Genomic DNA, 22,655 nt, shown 5'->3' with positions numbered 1-22,655 from the left:
AAACTTAACATATTGTTCCCTTATACCCACAAAGAGGTACGCTATAATTACAGAAATGTACACCGTAATTTCGGTTTACTTACGAAGTTATTTGCAGCTTGAAAATCTGCTTGTTACCCCTTTATTACCCAAAACTTAAGATATTGTTCCCTTATAGGCTACCTACAAGAAAGTATGCTATAATTACAGAAACGTACACCGTAATTTCAGTTTACTTACGCAGTTGTTTGCGGGTCGTAAATACTGTTTGTTTTTTTTTGTTTACATGGAAACTCGTTTTCAAAATTTGCGTTTTCAGGCATCCAAAAAGCCATTGTCGTGTAAATGAACGGCCAAAACACATATAAGTTTAATGTTTTTAGTTGAAACCGGTGTCGTGTAAACACCTCTCAGACATTCACAGAACAGGAAAATAGATCAGAAACAAACTCAAAACATGACAAAACTTTTGTAATATTTAATGTTTCAGAATGATCTAAGAAATTGGGAAATTAAACATTTCTGAACAACCACTGAATCTCCAGTTACATGTGACCCTGAGGCAGGAAAAGCTTAGGGTCTAACTAATCACTAATTTTCATCTTTTTTTTTTCAAAATGTCCTTATTCCAATGGCTATGATCCTAAAAATTAACCTCCATCATCAATAAAAGCTGAAAGGAAAACCCCCACCATAGGCTATTTGGTTTTTATGACCACTACATAGCTTTTCGCAGTGCTTGTAGAGGTTAATTTCTCCACAGCAAACCTCATGATGGAGCACCATATTAAGGCTTCTTCCAAGGTCTTGCGAGCCAGCAGTGGACAGCATTGTGTTCCGTTGCTTCTTCCAAAGTTCCACGACTTTTCCCAGAATCCTCAGTCCTTGCCAGGCCGTATATTGTGCTGTCATCTGTTGCACTCTAATGAAATGTCATGGAGGACAGCGGTTGCATGTGTGTACTTTCGAAGGCTTAATTTATTGGCTATGTTAGCGGACAATATGCTGCATGAACAAAGTCGCTATATGCACTCTGCTAATGTCCCTGCATATGTCTTACTCATATCTCCAGCATTATAATAAATACTGTGGTTCAGATTCTTCAGCTCTTAAACCGACAGGATTGTGTGGTTTGAATATTTACTTTTGACCATGCACTGTGGGGGATCATATGCGCAGTAAAAACCAGTTCAGTCACTCAACAACCGACCAATGAAAACACACTGTTGTCCAAAGCAGAGATTTTAGAAATCAAAAAATCTGATGTTGGGCATATTTTAAATAGCGTCTTGGAATATTTATTCACAATTCATATTGAGGTTAGTTTTTTTTTTCACGTCAAACATCACCATTTTTACGTAGACACCTGATATATTGCCTGTTTATTGTTATTTAGCTCTTGAGGCCAATTTTGAAAATCCATGCCAGGATTTCTGAATTAAAGCCTCTGAAACAACTTTACCCTTTGGAAATACCCTTTGATATGGATTTGATGTGTTTTCAAGGCTGAAATGGTCAGTTGTTAATGGGAGTTTGCTTTCAAGGAGCACCTTGAGCCAAGCTGAAAAGAAATGTAGCCTGAGGGCCCTCACAGTTTATTACCCCACTGACACTAATCTGAAGGGCCTTATTAAATTCATATTGTGCTATTTAACTGACAGCCAGGTTATAGGAGAGGCAGTCAAGCCAAACATTTCTTTCTAGGGGTGGTGATGGCAGTAGTGATGGCGCAGTGGATAAGACACATGCCTATGGTGTGAGAGACCCGGGTTTGAATCTACTGTGAGACACCAATGTGTCCCTGAGCAAGACACTTAAACCCTAGTTGCTCCAGAGGCGTGCGACCTCTGACATATATATAGCAATTGTGAGTTGTTTTGGATAAAAGCATGCAGTTAAATTAATAAATGTAAATGTTCAACGCATTCTCATCCTTTAACGTCATATAGAACGCTATATGACAAAACGGCGCTATACTACGCACATGGCACCCGTTATCGTTAATATAACGTCTTGGGTTCGCGTGTTATATTAACGATAAAGGGTGCCATGTGCGTAGTATAGCGCCGTTTTGTCATATAGCGTTTTATATGACGTTAAAGGATAACGGGCTGAAATGTTCTAAGACTACAGTCTGATTGGTCATCTTCCAATTTAAGATCACTTAGCAATATGACACAAATTTTTCATTTGCTATTGCTGTCTTCTGCACTGTAAAACATTATATGATCTATAGTTTTAGATTCAACTTATTTAAAAGTCAGTTTAATGTAATTTAAAGGAGTAATTCACTTTTAAAAAAAAACTTTTGCTGATAATTTACTCACCCCCATGTCATCCAAGATGTCCATGTCATTCTTTCTTCAGTCGAAAAGAAATTTAGGTTTTTGATGAAAACATTCCAGGATTTTTCTCCATATAATGGACTTCAATGGTAACCAAACGGTTCAAGGTCCAAAAGACAGTTTCAGTGCAAACTATTCAAAGGGCTTTAAACAATTCCAGACGATGAATAAGGGTCTTATCAAGCAAAATTATCATTTAAGATAACAAAGTTTAAGTTTTATAAGCTCAATTGGTCACCTTGCTCTGTTCTGTGATGTGCGTTCGTGACTCTCCTGATCGAGCTAATCAAAATTAACGAATCTTTTTTCGTGTCATGTGGTTCATTCAACGAACGAAATGAATGAATTGACTCAGAAAAAGATTCGTTCATTTTGATGAACGAGTTCGAACAGGAGAGTCACAAGCGCGCATCACAGAACAGAGCAAGGCGACCATTTGAGCTTATAAAACTTACTTTTTTTTTTAAATGAGCGATCGTTTCGCTTGATAAGACCCTTATTCATCTTCTGGAATCGTTTAAAGCCCCTTGAACAGTTTGCAGTTTGCACTGAAGCTGTTTTTTGGACCTTGAACCGTTTGGTTCCCATTGAAGTCCATTATATAAGTCCATTATAAAATCCTGGAATGTTTTCATCAAAAACCTTCATTTCATGGGGGCGAGTAAATTATCAGCAAAAGTTTTTTTTTTTTTTAAAGTGAACTACTCCTTTAAGTAGAAATGACAAACATCCAAGTTGAATGTACAACTTTTTTAACAGTGTATGTAAATTAAAAATTAAAAATATATTTCTAGATTACAGAGATGCCACTTCCTTCCGACTGCAGCTTTGCTCAGTGATTCAGCACAGGTGGTAAACAGTTACACACACACACACACACACACATATACACCCCATTAGCTTTTCATTAATGAGTTGCACTTGTGTTGCTCATGCTGAAGATTCTCCTCCTGTTCCCAACAAGCCCCTCGATGGCTGGCCTGTGCCATCTGAGCTAGCAAAACCTCCCAAAGCTCATTTTCCCAGACATTGCCAAATATTTATGCTGTCTGTTTCCACAAGGCTACTTCAGCTGGTAACCCAAGAGTGAAACAATTGGTGCAATTATGTTGTTTTGAGAATAATATCATTGGGAATGAAGAATGTGAGTCATGCTTTGGTAAGTGTTTCTTTAACAGCGTGTAAGTGCATGTTTACTCGAGGAGAGAGAAGTATGGGAGCTGTAAATGTGTGGAAAACAAAAATACCTAACGAATAAGTAATTTAAGGGGTCATCGGATGCAAAATTCACTTGTATATGGTGTTTGCATATAAATGTGTCTTTGCAGTGTGTGGACACCACCATGCAATGAAAAAAACCCTTTCAATCCTTTATTTTTTTCTCCTCAAAAAGCCTATAGACTCTCAATAATCAAGCCATTTGGATTTTCTGGCCAATATGATGTCATACTGCTCATGCTACGCCCACGACCACTGTCTCGTATTAGCATATTAGCTGTCGTATTAGCTGTCTCATATAACGGACTGTCTCGTATTAGCATATTTACGCCCTCAGCCATTTGTATTCTGCCAGGCCAGCACTTTTACGCTCTTGTGTCGACACACCCCATGGAAGAAAGGGGAGGGGTGAGCAATTGCTCATTATCATTTAAAGAGACATGCGCCGAAACGGGTCGCTGTGAACAGAGCTGTTTTTGAGAATGTTAAAAGGGGTGTTGTTTTACACAACCATTGAGAAATTTTAACCAAATTATGTTACAAACATTACACGAAGACCCTAAAGAATCATACCAACTTGTGGAAAATGTATAAATATAATGGCATCACTGAAACTAAATCAAAGAGTGGCAGTGATTCAGTTTTATTCATTACAGCTGTTGACACACCAACAGTAAAAACATGAGATGCAACTGTCTTTGAATGGAAAATTATTGCTTTCTGTCCCCACAGTTTACGCCAAATTCTGACTCTACCATCTGAATGTCTCAACAGAAATCGAGACTCATCAGACCAGGCAACATTTTCCAGTCTTCAACTGTCCAATTTTGGTCAGCTCTTGCAAATTGTAGCCTCTTTTCCCTATTTGTAGTGGAGATGAGTGGTACCTGGTGGGGTCTTCTGCTGTTGTAGCCCATCCGCCTCAAGGTTGTGCATGTTGTGTCTTCACAAATGCTTTGCTGCATACCTCGGTTGTAACGAGTGGTTATTTCAGTCAAAGTTGCTCTTCTATCAGCTTGAATCAATCAGGCCCATTCTCCTCTGACCTCTAGCATCAACAAAGCATTTTCGCCCACAGGACTGCCGCATACTGGAAGTTTTTCCCTTTTCACACCATTCTTTGTAAACCCTAGAAATGGTTGTGTGTGAAAATCCCAGTAACTGGGCAGATTGTGAAATACTCAGACCGGCCCGTCTGGCACCAAAAACCATCCCACGCTCAAAATTGCTTAAATCACCTTTATTTCCCATTCAGTTTGGTGTTCAGGAGATTGTCTTGACCAGGACCACACCCCTAAATGCATTGAAGCAACTGCCATGTGATTGGTTGATTAGACAATTGCATTAATGAGAAATTGAACACGTGTTCCTAAAAATCATTTAGGTGAGTGTATAGTATAGCTTAGTTAGTAGATTAAGAGTATAATTATAAGTTTACTTAGTTAAGTTCAAAGTATAGTTGCTACAGAAAAGAAAAAAAAAACCGTGTCACTAGTAAACTTACCATTTTAGCCCCATAAGTATTGAAATACACTTACAGATTGTTTCAAAGCAGTTTCACAGTAATAAGCAGAAAACTAATGATCATCGTAAACTTCATTCAAATTCTGCCATAAACCATGCAGCTCTAAAAAGACAACACTGTCATTATTCAGATCCAGCCATTTCAATGTTGATTCACTCCAGTTCAATAACAGCAAAATTCATCAAATATGAAACAAAGTTGAATCAGCTATGAAGCAGCTCTACAGAAGACAATAGTGTCATCATCCAGCTTAATTCAGTTCAAGATTTGTTCTCATCCATCAATGTCAGTGTAATCAAATCGATAATATTACTCAATATTAAGTGTACGAACAAGAATATGTAGAAAATACACTTGAGCTTTACTCAAGTTTACTGAATAAAAACTTAAAAGTATACTTCTTATTTGTAAGGGAATACTTTCAAATACGAACACCAACTCATCTATCCATGTTTGATTTTGGTTTCACTTATTTTCCCCAATGGAAATCATTTCTGACATTTACCAATAGCTTTGGCTGGAGCGTCGGTGTGCGTCCCATTGCTGTTAAAAAAAAAAAAAAACTCTGGCAAGATAGAAAAGTGCAAAAGAGGCTTCAAGTTTGTCTCTTGAGTTCATATCAGCAGCACAATCTGTGGACAGCTGTACAATAGAGCGCAGCAACAGAGACAGTGACTTATGAAACAGCCATCTGACTCCCTGCTATGAGTGTTTAACTCTTTCACAACTAAACCCAATGAAAACCTCCATTCCTTAAGGAGGATGAAAGCCCACAAGTGCACACTTAAAAATGATTTTCCACGCGCAGCCTGATGTGGAGGATTCTGTCGATCTTGTTTAGAGGCCTGTCGGGTAACTTCGAGAATGTTGCTCTGGTCGATTTAGCACAGTTTTTGAACATTTCCCCTCTGCTCGCATCCAAGGCCTTGTCGTCGTTTCAGGAATCTGTGAGGAATGAGAGGAATTTTGCGCTTTTCTCAGCCTCCGCTTCTCTTTACGTCGGATTGTCCGAAAGGCCGGGGCCCTCAAGTTTTTCTTTTGTTTTTTTTGAATGGCCACCAACAATAACAACATCCCATAAACAATGGAGTTGGTTGAGTTAATGGGGAGCGGGGGGTTGAAGTGTTATTGCGTTTGGCAGCTGCTGCGCTGGCAGGCTCTCGAGTGAGGGCTAGCAATGTGCTCTTTGTGGTAGTGAGGAGATATTATGTCAGTTCTTGGATATGCGGCAGGTCCCGCGGGACAGAGGACTCTGCATCCTTTAGTAAACCCCCTCGGTCTATTCTCTGTTCCTTTCTCACGTGCATTCATTTTAACAGACACAATGCCATTGACAAAGCACCTAAAGCAACTGTAGGTTACTCACACATGGTTAAATAGCAAAGGTTACACATTTTCCTGGTGTACTTAATATTTCATTTGCTATATGTAAAGTGGCTGAAGATGATATCATCGTGTCATACTTAACGTTGTGTTTAGCCTGTGCAAGATCACACACTAATCGCCTGCCTCTGTAAAAAGGGGCAGCGCCTTGGGCCTCGTCGATGCACAGGTGCTGTCCCGGTCCCGCTGCCATGACAACAGGTCTTGGTTGGCACAGGGTCCTGGCCGAGGTGTGCTGCTCTCAGGTTACAGATTTTGAAACTTTTGAGGGCCAAATGACTCTTCCAACTCTCAGTGCCAAAGTAACATAAGAAATCTAATCGGGAACAATAGCAACAGAACTATTACTAAAGCAGTTTAGCGGTGAAAATGTCCCTATTGAAAATTAAATGTATTTGAAATACATACATTTTATGCTTTGTATCCTACAAATACATTTACATATTTATCTTTTTAATATAAATAGTAATACCCTGCAATTGTACTTATGGTATACGTAAAGTCTGCTAATTTTAACAACTAATTTTAGACTTAACACACTTTAGTTAACCGGAAATAGATCTGAGGTCCAACTAAAGGTATAAAGGAGTAGTTCATTTAAAAAAAAAAATAAAAATAAAAAAACTTTTGCTGATAATTTACTCACCCCCATGTCATCCAAGATGTCCATGTCATTCTTTCTTCAGTCGAAAAGAAATGAAGGTTTTTGATGAAAACATTCCAGGATTTTTCTCCGTATAATGAACTTCAATGGGAACCAAACGGTTCAAGGTCCAAAAGACAGTTTCAGTGCAAACTGTAAACTCTTCAAAGGGCTTTAAACGATTCCAGACGATGAATAAGGGTCTTATCAAGCGAAACGATCGCTCATTTAAAAAAAAATAAAATAAAGTTTAAGTTTTATAAGCTCAAATGGTCACCTTGCTCTGTTCTGTGATGAGTATTCGTGACTCTCCTGTTCAAACTCGTTCATCAAAATGAATGAATCTTTTTTCGTGTCATTTGATTCATTCAATGAATGAAATGAACGAGTTGACTCGGGAAAAGATTTGTTCATAAACTTTTAAAAGTTAAGTACTTTAAAACTTAAACTTTATTTATTTTTTTAAATGAGTGATCGTTTCGCTTGATAAGACCCTTATTCATCGTCTGAAATCGTTTAAAGCCCTTTGAACAGTTTGCAGTTAGTACTGAAACTGTCTTTTGGAACTTGAACCGTTTGGTTCCCATTGAAGTTCATTATATGGAGAAAAATGCTGGAATGTTTTCATCAAAAACCTTCATTTCTTTTCGACTGAAGAAAAAATGATATGGACATCTTGGATGACATGGGGGTGAGTAAATTATCAGCAAAAGATTTTTTTAAAAAGTGTACTACTTTTAAGTTTATAAGCTGAAGTGGAACTATTGCAAGTCTAATTTTATACAGAGATCATACTACTAATAGTGATATTAAAACACATTTAGGCGTAATATTAAGAAATGTGTATTGTGCCGTAAAGAAGTACAACATAACGTTTAATTATAATATTTATTTCAGTAAGTCTCAAGCAATATGTCAGTATGTTAATGGATTTGTAGTATGCCTAGTATGAAATAAATACAATTTTACAAGGGGCTATTAAAAAAAAAGGTCTCCTGTGTGCAAATAGCAATACTAACAGAAAACAAAGGTTTTGTGTAAGATTTGAGGTTTTTAATAGAGGTTTCTTACTTGTGTAATACATTTTCATGTCAAGCATGATGAACTATAACCAAAGGTCTGATAATATTCTTCCCAGAGAATGAAGTGTGACCGCCATCTAGTGGTCATATTTTTGCAAAAGAAATAGGCAGGTTGAGGAAGAGTACAGTTCTAATATATTTTATTCGTAATAGATATAGAAGAACATTATGTAACTCTGTACATACACCAGAATTAATTAACACAACTCATTAAAGTGATTCATGAATATAATATTTTAAGTGCTGACTAACAAAGCAAAACATTTTTAGGTTGTTGATCAGTCATTCTAGCTTTAATCCCATTCCCACACAAAACACACATACACACACACACACACACACTTAAAGCCTCATTATCATGGTGGCAAATAGCTATTGTAAGTGTTTCACAAATACACAATCCCCCAAACTGAGTTACACATCAGTCCTCATGTATATTCATTCAATTTTCATCGACACATGAATCACTGGAATCATGATTTTGGCTTGTAGGGATCAGACCAGATCTTCACACCTAATTCAAATAGGACACATAACAGGACAATCATATAAAGAAACTATTCTTGTCCATTAAATAGCATTATGGGCCTAATGCAAATAAATTGTAGTAGGCTACTAGAATCTATTTTCCTGCTACTAAACGATCATACTTAAAGCTTTAAACTACTAATCATGTGTGATGTCAGCCAGGTATCACATTTATGTTTACAGTCCTACTTGCTAACAGTGTAATAAATCAAAATCACAACACTTAACAGATATAATAAAGTGTGAGCATGACTTACCAACAGGCTGCACATCTGCTTGATTGACTCCAGATCGATTTGTCTTCTGGACCTGCTCTGTAAACACAACAATTTAGACTTTTTATTTGGTGAATCTTGTAAAAAAAAAAAAAACCTTCCACTTTACTTTTGGATTTCCTTTTTGTTTGTTTGAGCTCCCATTTTATTATTATTTTTTTAAATGTTTAAAAATATTTTTTTTAAATGTGTTTTAATTTAATCTTATCACAGTGTGGTATTTTGATGTATAATTTAAACATGTATTAGTTAAAAAATATATATTTTGAATTAGATTATATTTTTATAATTTACTATTTATTTAAATTTGAGTATTTTTGTAATTTTTATTTGTTTTTATTTTTATATGTCTGTATAGATTTTTATTAGATTTAGTTTTTTAGTTTGTTATTGTAGTACTTCAACTTAAGTTAAATATTGAGAAATGTTGTCTTGGAGGCTTGCAGAAATGAAATACGTTAAAAAAAACAATTCATTTTATTAAAAGTTTATTTTATTTGAAGTAATAATCAATGTAATTTTTGAATGTTTTTTTTAAGTTAATTATAAGCGAAGATTAAAGAGGGCAAACGTAACGTTATACGTTCTTCACAAATGGTCTAAAATGTACATTAATGCTTTCCCTACCTAAACTGAAATAATGATTATAAGACTACGGGGTCAGAAAATGCAATAGAATGTGATGTTATTTTAGATTAACTGCTACATAAATTTACAAAACAACAACAACACATGAGCAGTGTCATAATGACTGATAAAGACTTACTGTAGTCTTCAGAGTGAGTGAGAGGATGGAAAAATATCGGATAAAAAGCCACAGCAACCGCTGCAATAAAGCCTCCGAATATAAGCGTTATCCTCTTATTTGTGGACATGATTTTGACAGATTCACCTCATCCGAGGACAAAAATCAACTCAATCTAGCTTTTCCGGGTTGAAGTTCATATGTTAAAAACAAGTCCAAAGTCTTATTTTAATCAACCATTGTTCTTTATCAAAAGTCTCTATTCAAAATCATTATTGTTTTAAATATTATTTACACACATATGATATTATACTCGTAAAATGTAACATTTATGTGCTAACGGCATGGCAGAATAATAATTGATAGCGGGACTTTTATTCTGTCGAATGTTCTCCCGTCATGCAGTGTGTGTAGTGTTGCTGTGTCAGTGCGTGCAGTGATCGCTGTCTTTCATCAGTAATAATGTCCGGTAGTAACTCATACAGACTGCGCTGCTCTCTGCCCGCGCACGAGATGGATGTCAGGGGTCTCGCCACTGCCGCCTTTCCGGACGGAGCCTTTGTGTCCGTGTCCAGAGACCGAACCGGTCGGGTCTGGGTACCGAACCCGAGGTACACCACCAACAGCTTCCTCCTCCTACTAGCTACTGCTGTGTATAATATCGTTACCTGGTTTACTGTTGTTTCCGTTGTTGACTAAGCTAAGTGGTTTATTATTTGTATAGTTAATGTATTAAGATGGGCAGCCTAATCAAGTGAAATTTGCCAACTCACGAGCATCATAACTGAAACGAAACTGACCGGTGTTGGTTTCCTGACATACTAACTTACTCCAAAATGTAACCTTAATGTTAAAGGAGTAGTTCACCCGGAATGTGTAAGTTATTATTTACTCTCTGCCTTATTGTTCCAAAACTTTTTGGATTTTCTTTCTTTCTGAATATATATATATATTTTTTCATATAATGGCCGCAAAGGGTGACTGAGGGTGTCATTTAGCCTTTTGTCATCCACCGAAGAAAGTCATACACATTGTTGACAGAATTGTCATTTTTGGGGGAACTGTCCCTTTAAACTTCTTGATTCGATTCATATTAAATTAGACAAAAATAAAACATTGGTAAAACAAACAAATAAATAAAACACTACAGCTCAAAAGTTTGGTGTCATTATTATTTTCTTCAAATAAATGCTGTTCTTTTAAACGTTTTATTCATCAGATAATCAAGAAGAAAATATTTCACACACATATTAAGCAGAATAACTGTTTTCAATATTGATAACAATATTTTTTTGAATAGCAAATTAGTGTATTAGAATGCTTTACAAAGGATTATTTGACACTGAAGACTGGAGTAATTACGCTGACATTTCATGTTTGCTCTCACAAGGATGAATTCCATTTTAAATTGTATTAAAATTGAAAAATGATTGTTTTGTAGTTCACAATATTTCTCTATTTTTGATCAAACAAATGCAGCCTTGCTGAATAAGATACTTCTTTAAAAAAAACTTTACTAAAAACGTTTTAAAAAAATTAAAAATCTTACCAACTACAGACTTTTGAATAGTTGAGTATAAAAGGTTCATTTTAAAGGCATAATGAAATCAGTCCTATTAAAAATGACATAAACACTGTTAACATAGCTAACTCTTCATTATTTTGTTGCAGTGAAAACCAGGCCTTTACTGAGATGCTCTGCATGAACGGCCACTCAAACTTTGTGTCTTGTGTGTGTATCATCGCTCCGAATGAAACATATCCCAGAGGGCTCATCGCTACTGGAGGACACGACAACAACATCTGTGTGTTTTCTCTAGACCGACCAGACCCTCTGTTCACCCTCAAGGGTCACAAAAACACAGGTACTGTCCACTGCTAATTATTCATTCCAGTGGTTTAACTGCATGCAGATGTTCTTGATTTCTTTACCCATCCCTGGTGTTTTTGTATGTGTTTACAGTCTGCACACTCTCAGCTGGCAAATTTGGCACAATACTGAGTGGCTCATGGGACACTACAGCCAAAGTCTGGCTCGGAGAGAAGTGCATGATGACTTTACAGGTAAAATGCCAGGGTTCTTCTTATCTCCACAGTAGGGCTGCGCTATTAATCAAAATAAAACCGTAATCGCAATTAGGCTTAGTGTGATTATCAGGTTGCATAGGATGCGATTTAATTCAAGTTCAATTCAAATATATGGCACTGTGTTCTTTTACACGTGAGGAGCTCATGATCTGATGTTTTGATTGTTTTGGAGCATCTCAGTTCGCAGTAAATGCTGCTTTACATGAACTCATCTATATATGTGAGTTTTGGTCACTTATAATATCTATTTGGGAGCACAACATGTGCTGACTATCTTCCCTAATTGTTTTCAAGAGCTCACACTTACTGTACATGCAATCGTATAGAGTTAAAGGGATAGTTCACCCAAAAATGTTGATGTCATACCAAACCCGTAAGACTTTCGTTCATCTTTGGAACGCAAATGAAGATCTTTTTGAGGAAATTTCCGAGATTTCTGTCCCTCAATGGACAGCTACGCAACTACTTTGATGCTTTAAAATGTGCATAAAGAAATAGTAAAACTAATCCCTATGAATTGAGCAGTTTAGTCCAAATTTTCTGAAGAGACACGATTGCCTTATATGATGAACAGATTGAATTTAGGTTTTTATTCACATATAAACAGTCATCAACTCACATATCAGTTGTGGTAAACGGAAATTCAAGCATGTTCTCGTGTTACGCAGCACAATTTAGCTTCAGCAGGAACCAATGAGGTTAATTCTTGTGTTTCGCAGCACTTTCTTGCTCATGTTACACGTTTGAGCTTCAGCAAGGTTCAAACGCAGCGCGTTTGAGCATTAGGAAGAACCAATGAGGTTCATTCTCGTGATATGCAGCACGCTTGAGCTTCAGCATTATAATAATATTATAATAACAAGCTACCTTATATGAATCTGCAAATTTGAAAAAATCGATTTGCATTATAGTGTGAGGCAAGACACTTTCACCAGAAAAATAAGTAACAAACATGACTATCAGCCTGCAGACATTGGATAGTTGTATCATAATCCAGATAATAATCCTGACTGATTATTTTGTCCGTCTAATCATGTATTATTTACTTGCAAGAATGTAGCCCTTACCAAACTCAGTAATCAGTATACTGTCACGTCTCGAGCTGGCGCGAGCTTCCCACCCCGGCTCTACGTGGATGCTTGAGTGTCTTAAGCGCCCTCAAAAGAAAGCAATGCAGTCTACATTGAATGCAGCGAGGGGCGAAGCTAAACAACACATTACCAACAGTAAACTGATCACACATGCACTCTGTTTCTGACGCACTTCACATTTGGTTTTACTTGCTGATTCAGCCATGACAACATACAGAGGTAAAAAAAAAAAAAATGCTCCTTGGGCTCTCGCGCCGGAATTTGAGAAAGTGGGGGAAGTGACGTATGCCGTAAAGCAGTCGAATTTTGCAGTTCTTTTTGTGCTCGGGTTCCCAGAAGTTACAGAGTACCAGTAAAAGCGATACAGACGTCATTCAAACTATTGAAGTCGATGTACCATCTCAAGGGTAACAACACAAAAACAACATAGTGCTGCTTTAAGTATGCATATTTAGTGTGCTGTCCGAAGGGAGGGCTCCGAGCTTGGGATTTCCCCTGAACACAGAGTACCCTATCCTTGACTAGGATAGGAACAACCTTAAAAGTGAGACGTGGAAGTGGTGGAGGGATGCTGCAATAAATATGGTTTAAAATGAAGAAATGAAAATAATATATATTAATATGGAAAGTTTAGGTAATTTATTAATTTTAATTTATTAATAAATTGATTATATTTTACCAAAATTTTAACAGTAAAAAAAAAACATTACATTTTTTTTTTTGTTTAATAATTTGGTAACACTTTACAATAAGGTTCATTAGTTAACATTAATAAATGCATTAACTAACACGAACTAACAACGAGCAATGCATTAGTTACAGTGTTTATTAATCTTTGTTAATGTTAGTTAATACAAATCCAGCTGTTCATTGTGCGTTCATGTTAGTTCACAGTGCATTAACTAATGTTAATTAATACAAGCTTTGATTTTAATAACATATTTGTAAATGTTGGAATTAATATTAACTAAGATTAATAAATGCTGAAGAATTATTGTTCATTCTTAGTACATGTTAACTAATGAACTTATTGTAAAGTGTTACCATAATAATTATAGTCATCTTGAGATATTATAACAAAAAAAAAAAAAAACATATTTTGTCCAAATTGGACCAGGAGTGTTTTTTTTTATTATTTTTTTTATCGCATTTGCAATCACAAGTTTTATCGGTTAATTGCAATAAAAAAAAAAAAAAACACTGTCTCTTTAAGAGGGAGATCATATTGCTTGCAATCGATTTCAGTACAGTGTGAATGTGTGCTGACTGTTTTCCTCTGTTAATGCTTCTCCTCAGGGACACACGGCTGCTGTATGGGCCGTGCTCATTTTACCGGATCAGGGCTTAATGCTGTCTGGATCAGCTGACAAGACCATCAAGTTATGGAAAGCTGGTCGCTGTGAGAACACCTACACTGGTACATCGGCGCAACCAATACCTCTAATGCTTTTTACAAGACAACATTGATGCTGAATATAGAAAGTGTTTTACAGCTCTCCAGAAGGGGTCACTGTTTGTAAAGATTGTGGCATGGGTGAAATGCAATGTTTGACTGAGATATTTTTAATATGTGTCCTGCAGGTCATGAGGACTGTGTGCGAGGGCTCGCGGTGATAAACGACGTGGAGTTTTTCTCCTGCAGTAATGACGCCAGTATAAGACGGTGGATGGTGACTGGTGAATGCGTGCAGGTTTACTACGGTCACACGAACTATATCTACAGCCTTGCTGTCTTTCCCAACGGACAAGGTGATTACCTTTTAGGTCTGTTGTGTTTGCTACATTTTCGTGTATAAAATCTCTCATATTGTCTTTTTTTCCTGTCATAGACTTCATAAGCACAGGAGAGGACAGGACACTGAGGGTCTGGAGGAAAGGGGAATGTTCCCAGACTATCCGTCTTCCTGCCCAGTCAGTGTGGTGCTGCTGTATTCTGCCTAATGGAGACATTGCTGTGGGGGCCAGGTATGCATGCTATTTCTGTGTCATTTATTGAAACTAGTTGCATGAGTCTGAGCGTTTCACATTTTTTTGAAGCGATGGCATTATCCGTGTGTTCACTGAGAGCGAAGATCGTGTCGCAAGTGCTGAGGATGTGCAGGCTTTTGAGGATGAGCTCTCCAAAGCCATCATCGATCCCAAGACTGGAGACTTGGGTGACATCAAGATCGAGGAATTACCTGGGAAAGAACACCTCAGTGAACCAGGTAAGCCTTGTACACATGCAGAGTTCAAGAACATTAAGCAGATGTGTTTGCTTAAAATGGATCTTTAGTTTGTAAATGAACTATATAAACATAAAATAGACTACCCATGGAAGCTTGTTTCCGCCATAGAATGAAAAATATAAAAGGTAATTGCGACTTTTTATCTCACAATTCTGACTTTTTTTCTCACAATTGCAAGTTTACTTTTCGCAATTCTGACATTATTTCTCAGAATTGCGTGAAATAAAGTCTCAATTGCGAGATATTAAGTCAGAATTTCGTGATATAAAGTCGCAATTGCGTGTTATAAAGTCAGAAATGCATGATATAAAGTCAGAATTGTGAGATTTAAACTATTCTGAGGGAAAAAGTTAGTCTTGGCCTTAGAATTGGCCTGATAAGTCGCAATTGCGAGTTTATATCTTACAATTCTGAGAAAAGAGGTCAGAATTTCGATATATAAACTCGCAATTATGTGTTATAAAGTCAGAATTGCGAAATGTAAACACGCAATTGTGAGAATAAAAGTCAGAATAGTGAGATAAAAAGTCGCACTTCTGTCTTTTTTTCTCAGAATTGCGACTTTATAACATGCAATTGCGACTTTATATCACGCAATTCTGACTTTATATCTCGCAATTCTGACTTTATATCTCGCAATTCTGACTATATCACGCAATTGCGACTTTGATCACGCAATTCTGACTATATCTCGCAATTCTGATTTTATATCTCGCAATTCTGACTTTTTATCTCGCAATTCTGACTTTATATCTCGCAATTCTGACTTTATATCTCGCAATTCTGACTTTATATCACGCAATTTTGACTTTATATCTCGCAATTGCGACTTTATATCACGCAATTCTGACTTTATATCACGCAATTTTGACTTTATATCTCGCAATTGCGACTTTATATCACGCAATTCTGACTTTATATCTCGCAATTCTGACTTTTTATCTCGCAATTCTGACTTTATATCACGCAATTCTGACTTTATATCTCGCAATTCTGACTTTATATCTCGCAAATTTTCTGACTTATTATCTCGCAATTCTGAGAAATAATGTCAGAATTGCGAGATATAAACTCGCAATTGTGAGAAAAAAAGTCAGAATTGTGAGATAAAAAAAAGTCACAATTATTTATTTTATTTTTATATTCAGTGGCAGAAACAAGCTTCCATACATTCAAGATTATGGAGTTTTGAGAGAAATTCATACTTTTATTCACCAAGGCATTCATTAAAAGTGACAGTAAAGACATTTATGTAGTTATAAAAGATTGTTTTAATTCAAATAAATGCTATTTTGTACTTTGTATTAATCACAGAATCCTGTAACAAATGCCCATTTACACAAAAAATATTAAGCAGCACAACTGTTTTTTAATTTGGTAAAATTGGTCTTGAGCAGCATATTACAATGATTTCTGAAGGATCATGTGAACCTGAAGACTGGAGTAATGATGCTGAAAATTCAGCTTTACCATTTACAGGAATAAATGACATTTTAAAATGTAATAATATTTTACAATATTACTGTTTTTACTGTATTCTTATTCAAATAAATCGGAGATCACATGAGTCTCATTCTCTCACTACTGTTACGATGCTATGTTAATTACGTTAATTATTTCTAACGCTTTAAACCCATTAAAATGTATTGCATGTGTTAACGCATTAACGCCGACAGCACTAGTTATATTATATTATAAGCAGTGTTGGGGAAAGTTACTTTAAAAAGTAAATACGTGCTTTATTTAGTAACTTTTAAAGAAAAGTAATGCATTACATTACTTTTGCGTTACTTCTCATCTGGGGTGGGCTTGTTTTGTTTGGTTTTTTTAAAAAAGTTTTAATTTTGTGCAAATGTTCTATATTTTGACCAAATTTTAAACAATAAGCCTGAAGGAAATGCAAATTCCAGGTCAAACAATCCTTTCAGTTTAACTGAATCATTGAAGGTCAGCAGCAAGCACATTGGTCAATAAAGTGAGATTAAATGCATAAAAATATTTGTTTTATTTCACATACATACTTATTGGAGGTTTGCATAGTATTCTGATTTTACATTTCACTGATTTTATTCATTTTGATGAATTCAGAATCTGTTTTTTGCCAGTTAGATGCTCCCATTTAGTCGAGAACTACAATAGTCATTTAATCCCGATTTCTCTCAAAATGAGGACTTGCATTACTTGTTTGAAAAAGTAACTTAGATATTTTGTTGCAAATGTAAATGTAATGCATTAATAGTGGAAAAAGTTATCTGATTAAGTTAACAACACTCACACTGATTATATGTTTATATAAAATCTAAATGTTTTCTCCTTGTATTATGGTTTTCTTTTAGGGAATCGTGATGGACAGACGCGGCTCATAAAGGAGGGTTCTAATGTTGAAGCGTATCAGTGGAGCGTGAGTGACGGACGCTGGATGAAGATTGGAGATGTAGTGGGCGGGTCTTCTCAGCAAAGTTCAAAGCGAGTGATGTATGAAGGCAAGGTGAGACTAGTAGATTTTGTCAGGTCTGTCTGTGATTTGAAGTTAATCTTTGTTAATGTCGATCATTGATGCTGAACAGAGGTTAAACCATAGCTAATCAAGTAAGCTTTCTCTGCCTAAAGGAGTACGATTTTGTCTTCACCATCGATGTGAATGAGGGCGGTCCACCCATGAAGCTGCCTTATAATGTGACCGATGACCCCTGGCTAGTAGCTCACAACTTTCTGGAGAGGAATGACCTGAGCCCCATGTTCTTGGATCAGGTGGCTAATTTCATCATCGAAAACACTAAAGGCCACACTCTTGGGCCAGCCCCCGCCTCGGTCGCAGACCCTTTCACAGGTAACCGGATCACTTCTAAATTTCTGGTGTGGTTTATATTTACGTTCACACACGCCTTGTTCGGTTGAAGGTAAGGACTGAAGTGTGTTTTATACTGTTTTCCTCCTGTGTTTTCAGGTGCAGGGCGGTATATCCCAGGTTCAGGAGAAGGCAGCCAAGGATTTGGTGTTGATCCTTTCACAGGTAAGATTTTTAAATAGCACTTGTTATTTTCGAATATGAAACCAAAGGTTGGTGTATATTATGAGAGATGTTTGTATTTGTTTGTGCAGGAGCTGGTCGATATATACCCGGGTCAGAATCCACAGACAGAGCGCCTTCAGGCGGAGCTGATCCTTTTACTGGTAAAATACATAGATATGTGCAAATACACGGCGTCACACTCACACATGGATCATGTGCACTGATGTACCTCTCGATCCTCTCCAGGTGGCAGTGCCTATTCCTCTTCCTCTCGCCAGAAAGCTACAACAAACATCTTTTTCCCCAACACCGATGGAGTTATGTTTGAACAGGCGAATATCACTCAGATTCTTGGTAAGTGACACTTTTACATCCGAATTTTACTTAAAGTCTGGGCTTCAGCTCCAAGATGGGCCACAGACTTGAGGTTGGGCAAAACAAATGGCAAATAAGTGCCATAAAGTACCAAAAGTTAGTTTTTTTTTTATTTTATTTTAAGGACTCCGTCAATCATTTATCCGTTTAAACTCATCTTTGATCACCAAAATGACATTTAAATGTTTTTTCCTTGAAAAAAAATTATTCATGCCTTAAAGGGATACTCCACTTTTTTTTGGAAATAGGCTCATTTTACAACTTCCCCAGAGTTAAACAGTTGAGTTTTACTGTTTTTGAATCCATTCAGCCGATTTTTTGATATTTAGAAGAATATCAGTAACAGGACAGTTTCTTGTCTCTTTGACTTCCATAGAAGAAAAAATTATACTATGGAAGTCAATGAGACCAGAAACTGTCTGTATACTGATATTCTTCTAAATATCAGAAAATTGGCTGAATTGATTCGAAAATGGTAAAACTCAACTGTTTAACTCTAGGGGAGTTGTAAAATGAGCCTATTTCCAAAAAAATTGGAGTATCCCTTTAAAAAGCTTGAATATAACTATAGCCTTTGTATCATTTAGTATACGCGGTTCTATGAATATGTAAATTATCCCGACCTCCACTCACTCACACGAGCTCAGAGATCAACTCGTTGACAATCGCATGTTAATGTGGTAGTTTGTGATGTCAAACCAAGTTTTTGAGGTGAAAGGTGAAAACACTCTTTAATTTGGACATGGTTTGTCTCAAAGCATTTTAAAAACAGCTCGTAGACATATAAACAATATTAAAAACTTGATTTCCCCACAGGGGGACTTTAAACTTTTAGTAATTTTGTTGTATTTCTTTCCAAATATGTCTATTTAGTTTTTAAGTTTAGTTATTTTTGCACTTCAAACTCAACCCAAACAAAAATAACAAAAAGCTAAAATAAAATAATTTTTATGTCAGGAAATTAGTATTTTTATACTTAATTATAGAAACCCTGCTATATATGTATGTGTTCATGTATGTATGTGTAAAGTGTTTTTGACTTCATCTCCGTGGGCAGCCCTTATTAGTGGGCCCCTCTGAAGGGTCGGGATGCTAAATCGATAATGTCATACTTGCTGACAATAACCTCTACTGTATTCACACATAACATTTCTCCAATATTCCGTATAGGTAAGCTCCGGGAGCTGAACAACAATGCTCCTGCGGACCATAAGCTGAGTGACGCAGCATTGGAGTGTCTGGAGAAGTTGTTAATGCTAGTTTCAGACCCTAAGAGTCAGGAACAGCCCACAGCAGATCAGATCAGTGTTCTCTGGAGGACTAGCCACTGGCCAGAAGGCAAGACATTGAGATTACTTTTATAAAAAATAATAATAAAACAATTACTATACTACCAATGTGTAGTAAAGTATCACTGAGGGCAAAGGTGTCCAATCCTGCTCCTGGAGGGCCAAGGTCCAGGACAGTTTAGCTACCTATAACCCAAATGACACCAATTATGAAGGCCTTTAGAATTAAAAACAACTACTATTTAGGTATGTTAAAGACTTTGCAGGAAGACCAGAAGCAGGATTGGACACTTCTGACTAATTAGTTTGAAGCATTTGATTCTGAACCTGGGGCCAGTTGTGTACTGTATATACTTTTTAATGTGACCAGTCTTAAAGGGATACTCCACTTTTTTGGGAAATCGGCTCATTTTACAACTCCCCCAGAGTTAAACAGTTTTACCGTTTTCGAATCAATTCAGCAGATTTTTTTGATATTTAGAAGAATATCAGTAACTAGACAGTTTCTGGTCTCATTGACTTCCATAGTATATTTTTTTTCCTACTATGGAAGTCAATGAGACCAGAAACTGTCTGGTTACTGATATTCTTCTAAATATCAGAAAATCTGCTGAATTGATTCGAAAACGGTAAAACTCAACTGTTGAACTCTGGTATCCCTTTAAAGAAACACATTAGATACTATGGCTATGTCTACATTAATCTGGATACATTTGAAAACATAGTTTTCGTTTAATGGCACTCTCTGTCCACACTAATGTTTTCAGTTCGTTTTCAAAAAGTTTGTTTTCATCAATAAAAACGCCATCTCAGTGTGCACGGAAGGCCAAAACAGACAGAAAAAGATGCTTTTTCAAATGAAAACGTATTAGTCTGCATCAGGCCTAACTTGTAAACTGTTTATGCAACTGGTCACTGGTGTGCTATCTCCTTTGAATTTGATTTGGGAAATAAGCTAAACTAAACAAATTATTATAGATATTTTTTCAATAATTCATTGCACTCTGATGTATATCTTAATACAGAAGAAAAGATCTGTTGCTACTTTTGTTTCATCGTGACTTTAAAGGGATAGTTCACCCAAAAATGAAAATTCTGTCAGTATTTACTCACCCTCATGTTGTTCCAAACCTCTATGTGTTTATTTGTTCTGCTGAACACAAAGGAAGATATTTGGAAGAATGTTTTAATCAAACAGATCTCATTCCCCATTGACTACCATAGTATGTATTTTTTTCTATGGTAGTCAATGGGGAATAAGATCTGTTTGATTAAAACATTCTTCCAAATATCTTCCTTTGTGTTCAGCAGAACAAAATTTTTGGGTGAACTAACCCTTTAATCCAAGACTGTTTCTCTGTAAATCAAAATAGTCCATCAAACAGATTGTAGTAAGTATTATAGTAAAGCTCAATCAATTTAATCAGTCATCATCTCCCTCCTCAGACATTGTCTTTCCTGTGTTGGACATCCTGCGCTTGGCTGTGCGCCATCCTGAAGTCAATGCCCAACTTTGTGGCGGGACAGAGGGTGCCAGCCTTTGTAACCATCTCCTGGGTCTCATGACCCCCGAAGGCAGGCCTGCAAATCAAATGTTGGCGCTCCGCACTCTCTGCAACTGTTTCTCTGGGTCCCACGGCCGCGCTCTACTCTTGGGGCACCGCGACACAGTCCTGTCCCGGGCCGGAGACCTCCGTGCCGTCTGCAACAAGAACATCCACGTGGCACTGGCTACTCTGCTGCTCAACTACGCCGGAAGGTTGTACGGTCAACCCGCTGAGATCGAGGCCAAGGCGCAGTGCTTGTCAGTGGCTAGCACTGCCTTAGAGGTCGTACAGGACAAAGAGGCCGTCTTCAGGCTGCTGGTGGCCCTGGGGACCACAGTGGCCGGGGACAACACCGCAAAGGACCTTGCACGATCTTTGGGTGTCAACTCTCAGATTTCTAAATACGCCAGGGTCTCCGAGCCGGCTAAAGTTGGCGAGTGCTGCCGACTAGTGCTCGACGAACTGCAGTGATGTCGGGAAGGTGTCAAAGGATGCAACTGTCTATTACTACACCTCTATGATAAAACCAACATCTTTCAGATCTCTTAAACCTCAATCTCTATATCATTAGTTTGTATTTAAATTTTCACATTTTGATGCTGAATGGATATGAATGAATGCATGATGTGAATAAACACTGCTGATTAATCTAAATCGTTCTTAAAACAAGACTCGTGTTATTGATGCAGATCGGTGGTTCTCAACCTTTTTGACTCGAAGGCCCCCTCGTTGTCCAACACAAATTTTTAGGCTAAAACCACATCTACACCAGACTAGTTAACGAGAACCCATTATAATCAGTGATCCTGTCTACACTGGATGTGGCGCCACGTTACGACACCGCAAAGTAAACTGACGCCCTGTTCCATTTCTGATGAACTCCGTTCCATGCATTCGCACTACTTTCAACAACAGGACTGGGTTTACAACTTCCTCTTTTGACTCGTATAATAAGGACCTGGTGTAGACAAACTGTAAGATATTTCTGGTGTTTCTGCTTTAATTGACAAAGCTGCTTGTTTTCAAACTTTTTTTATTAACAGAAACTGATGTATTAAATGAAAGAACCACGATTCATGTTGTGATTCCAGACGTTTCTAGAACTGTACAGTATGTTCTTGAATAAAGGCCAATAACTAAAATAGTTATTGTTGAAAAAAAGTCAGTTTACATTTAAATTTTATTTTAAAGTTTAATATTGATAATCGTCCTGTAACTTAATATTAATTAATAATATGAATAATCATCCACTTACTGATATCTATCATTTCATTACTTGCAGTACTTAACATAAAGTCAAA

General features: G+C 36.8%; 2 protein-coding genes across 2 annotated transcripts; one reads left to right on the top strand and one right to left on the bottom strand.

Annotated features, from left to right (window-relative positions):
• Positions 1 to 8,509: 8,509 nt before the first annotated feature.
• smim20 (small integral membrane protein 20) lies at positions 8,510 to 9,928 on the bottom strand. Its single transcript, XM_039669294.2, has 3 exons — positions 9,745 to 9,928; positions 8,961 to 9,017; positions 8,510 to 8,689 (listed from the first exon to the last, which is right to left on the bottom strand). The coding sequence occupies exons 1-3, from the start codon at positions 9,851 to 9,853 to the stop codon at positions 8,649 to 8,651; spliced, it is 207 nt and encodes a 68-aa protein (XP_039525228.1). The 5' UTR covers positions 9,854 to 9,928; the 3' UTR covers positions 8,510 to 8,648.
• A 184-nt stretch (positions 9,929 to 10,112) lies between these two features.
• On the top strand, positions 10,113 to 22,431 carry plaa (phospholipase A2-activating protein). The gene is made up of 14 exons (XM_039669293.2): positions 10,113 to 10,334; positions 11,395 to 11,588; positions 11,687 to 11,787; positions 14,199 to 14,319; positions 14,484 to 14,651; positions 14,732 to 14,867; positions 14,940 to 15,109; positions 17,467 to 17,618; positions 17,741 to 17,960; positions 18,078 to 18,143; positions 18,233 to 18,304; positions 18,390 to 18,497; positions 19,689 to 19,856; positions 21,254 to 22,431. Exons 1-14 carry the CDS (start codon positions 10,186 to 10,188, stop codon positions 21,823 to 21,825), a joined length of 2,397 nt encoding a protein of 798 aa, XP_039525227.2. The 5' UTR covers positions 10,113 to 10,185; the 3' UTR covers positions 21,826 to 22,431.
• Positions 22,432 to 22,655: the final 224 nt, after the last annotated feature.

This window comes from Pimephales promelas, chromosome 1 (assembly GCF_988280905.1).
Source record: "Pimephales promelas chromosome 1, fPimPro1.hap1.1, whole genome shotgun sequence".
Classification (NCBI taxonomy): domain Eukaryota; kingdom Metazoa; phylum Chordata; class Actinopteri; order Cypriniformes; family Leuciscidae; genus Pimephales; species Pimephales promelas.
Note: the sequence above shows the minus strand (reverse complement) of the source record. Positions and strands in the feature narration are given on the sequence as shown.

What these genes read in the sequence shown, in the direction of transcription:
- smim20 (XM_039669294.2), bottom strand. Translation starts at nt 9,853, where the DNA reads ATGTCCACAAATAAGAGGATAACGCTTATATTCGGAGGCTTTATTGCA. An exon ending in CACTCACTCTGAAGACTACA is followed by an intron (nt 9,018 to 9,744) that starts GTAAGTCTTTAT and finishes TTGTGTTTACAG; the next exon opens with AGCAGGTCCAGAAGACAAAT. An exon ending in AGCAGATGTGCAGCCTGTTG is followed by an intron (nt 8,690 to 8,960) that starts GTAAGTCATGCT and finishes TATTTGAATTAG; the next exon opens with GTGTGAAGATCTGGTCTGAT.
- plaa (XM_039669293.2), top strand. Translation starts at nt 10,186, where the DNA reads ATGTCCGGTAGTAACTCATACAGACTGCGCTGCTCTCTGCCCGCGCAC. An exon ending in CTGTGAGAACACCTACACTG is followed by an intron (nt 14,320 to 14,483) that starts GTACATCGGCGC and finishes TGTGTCCTGCAG; the next exon opens with GTCATGAGGACTGTGTGCGA. An exon ending in GACTAGCCACTGGCCAGAAG is followed by an intron (nt 19,857 to 21,253) that starts GCAAGACATTGA and finishes CTCCCTCCTCAG; the next exon opens with ACATTGTCTTTCCTGTGTTG.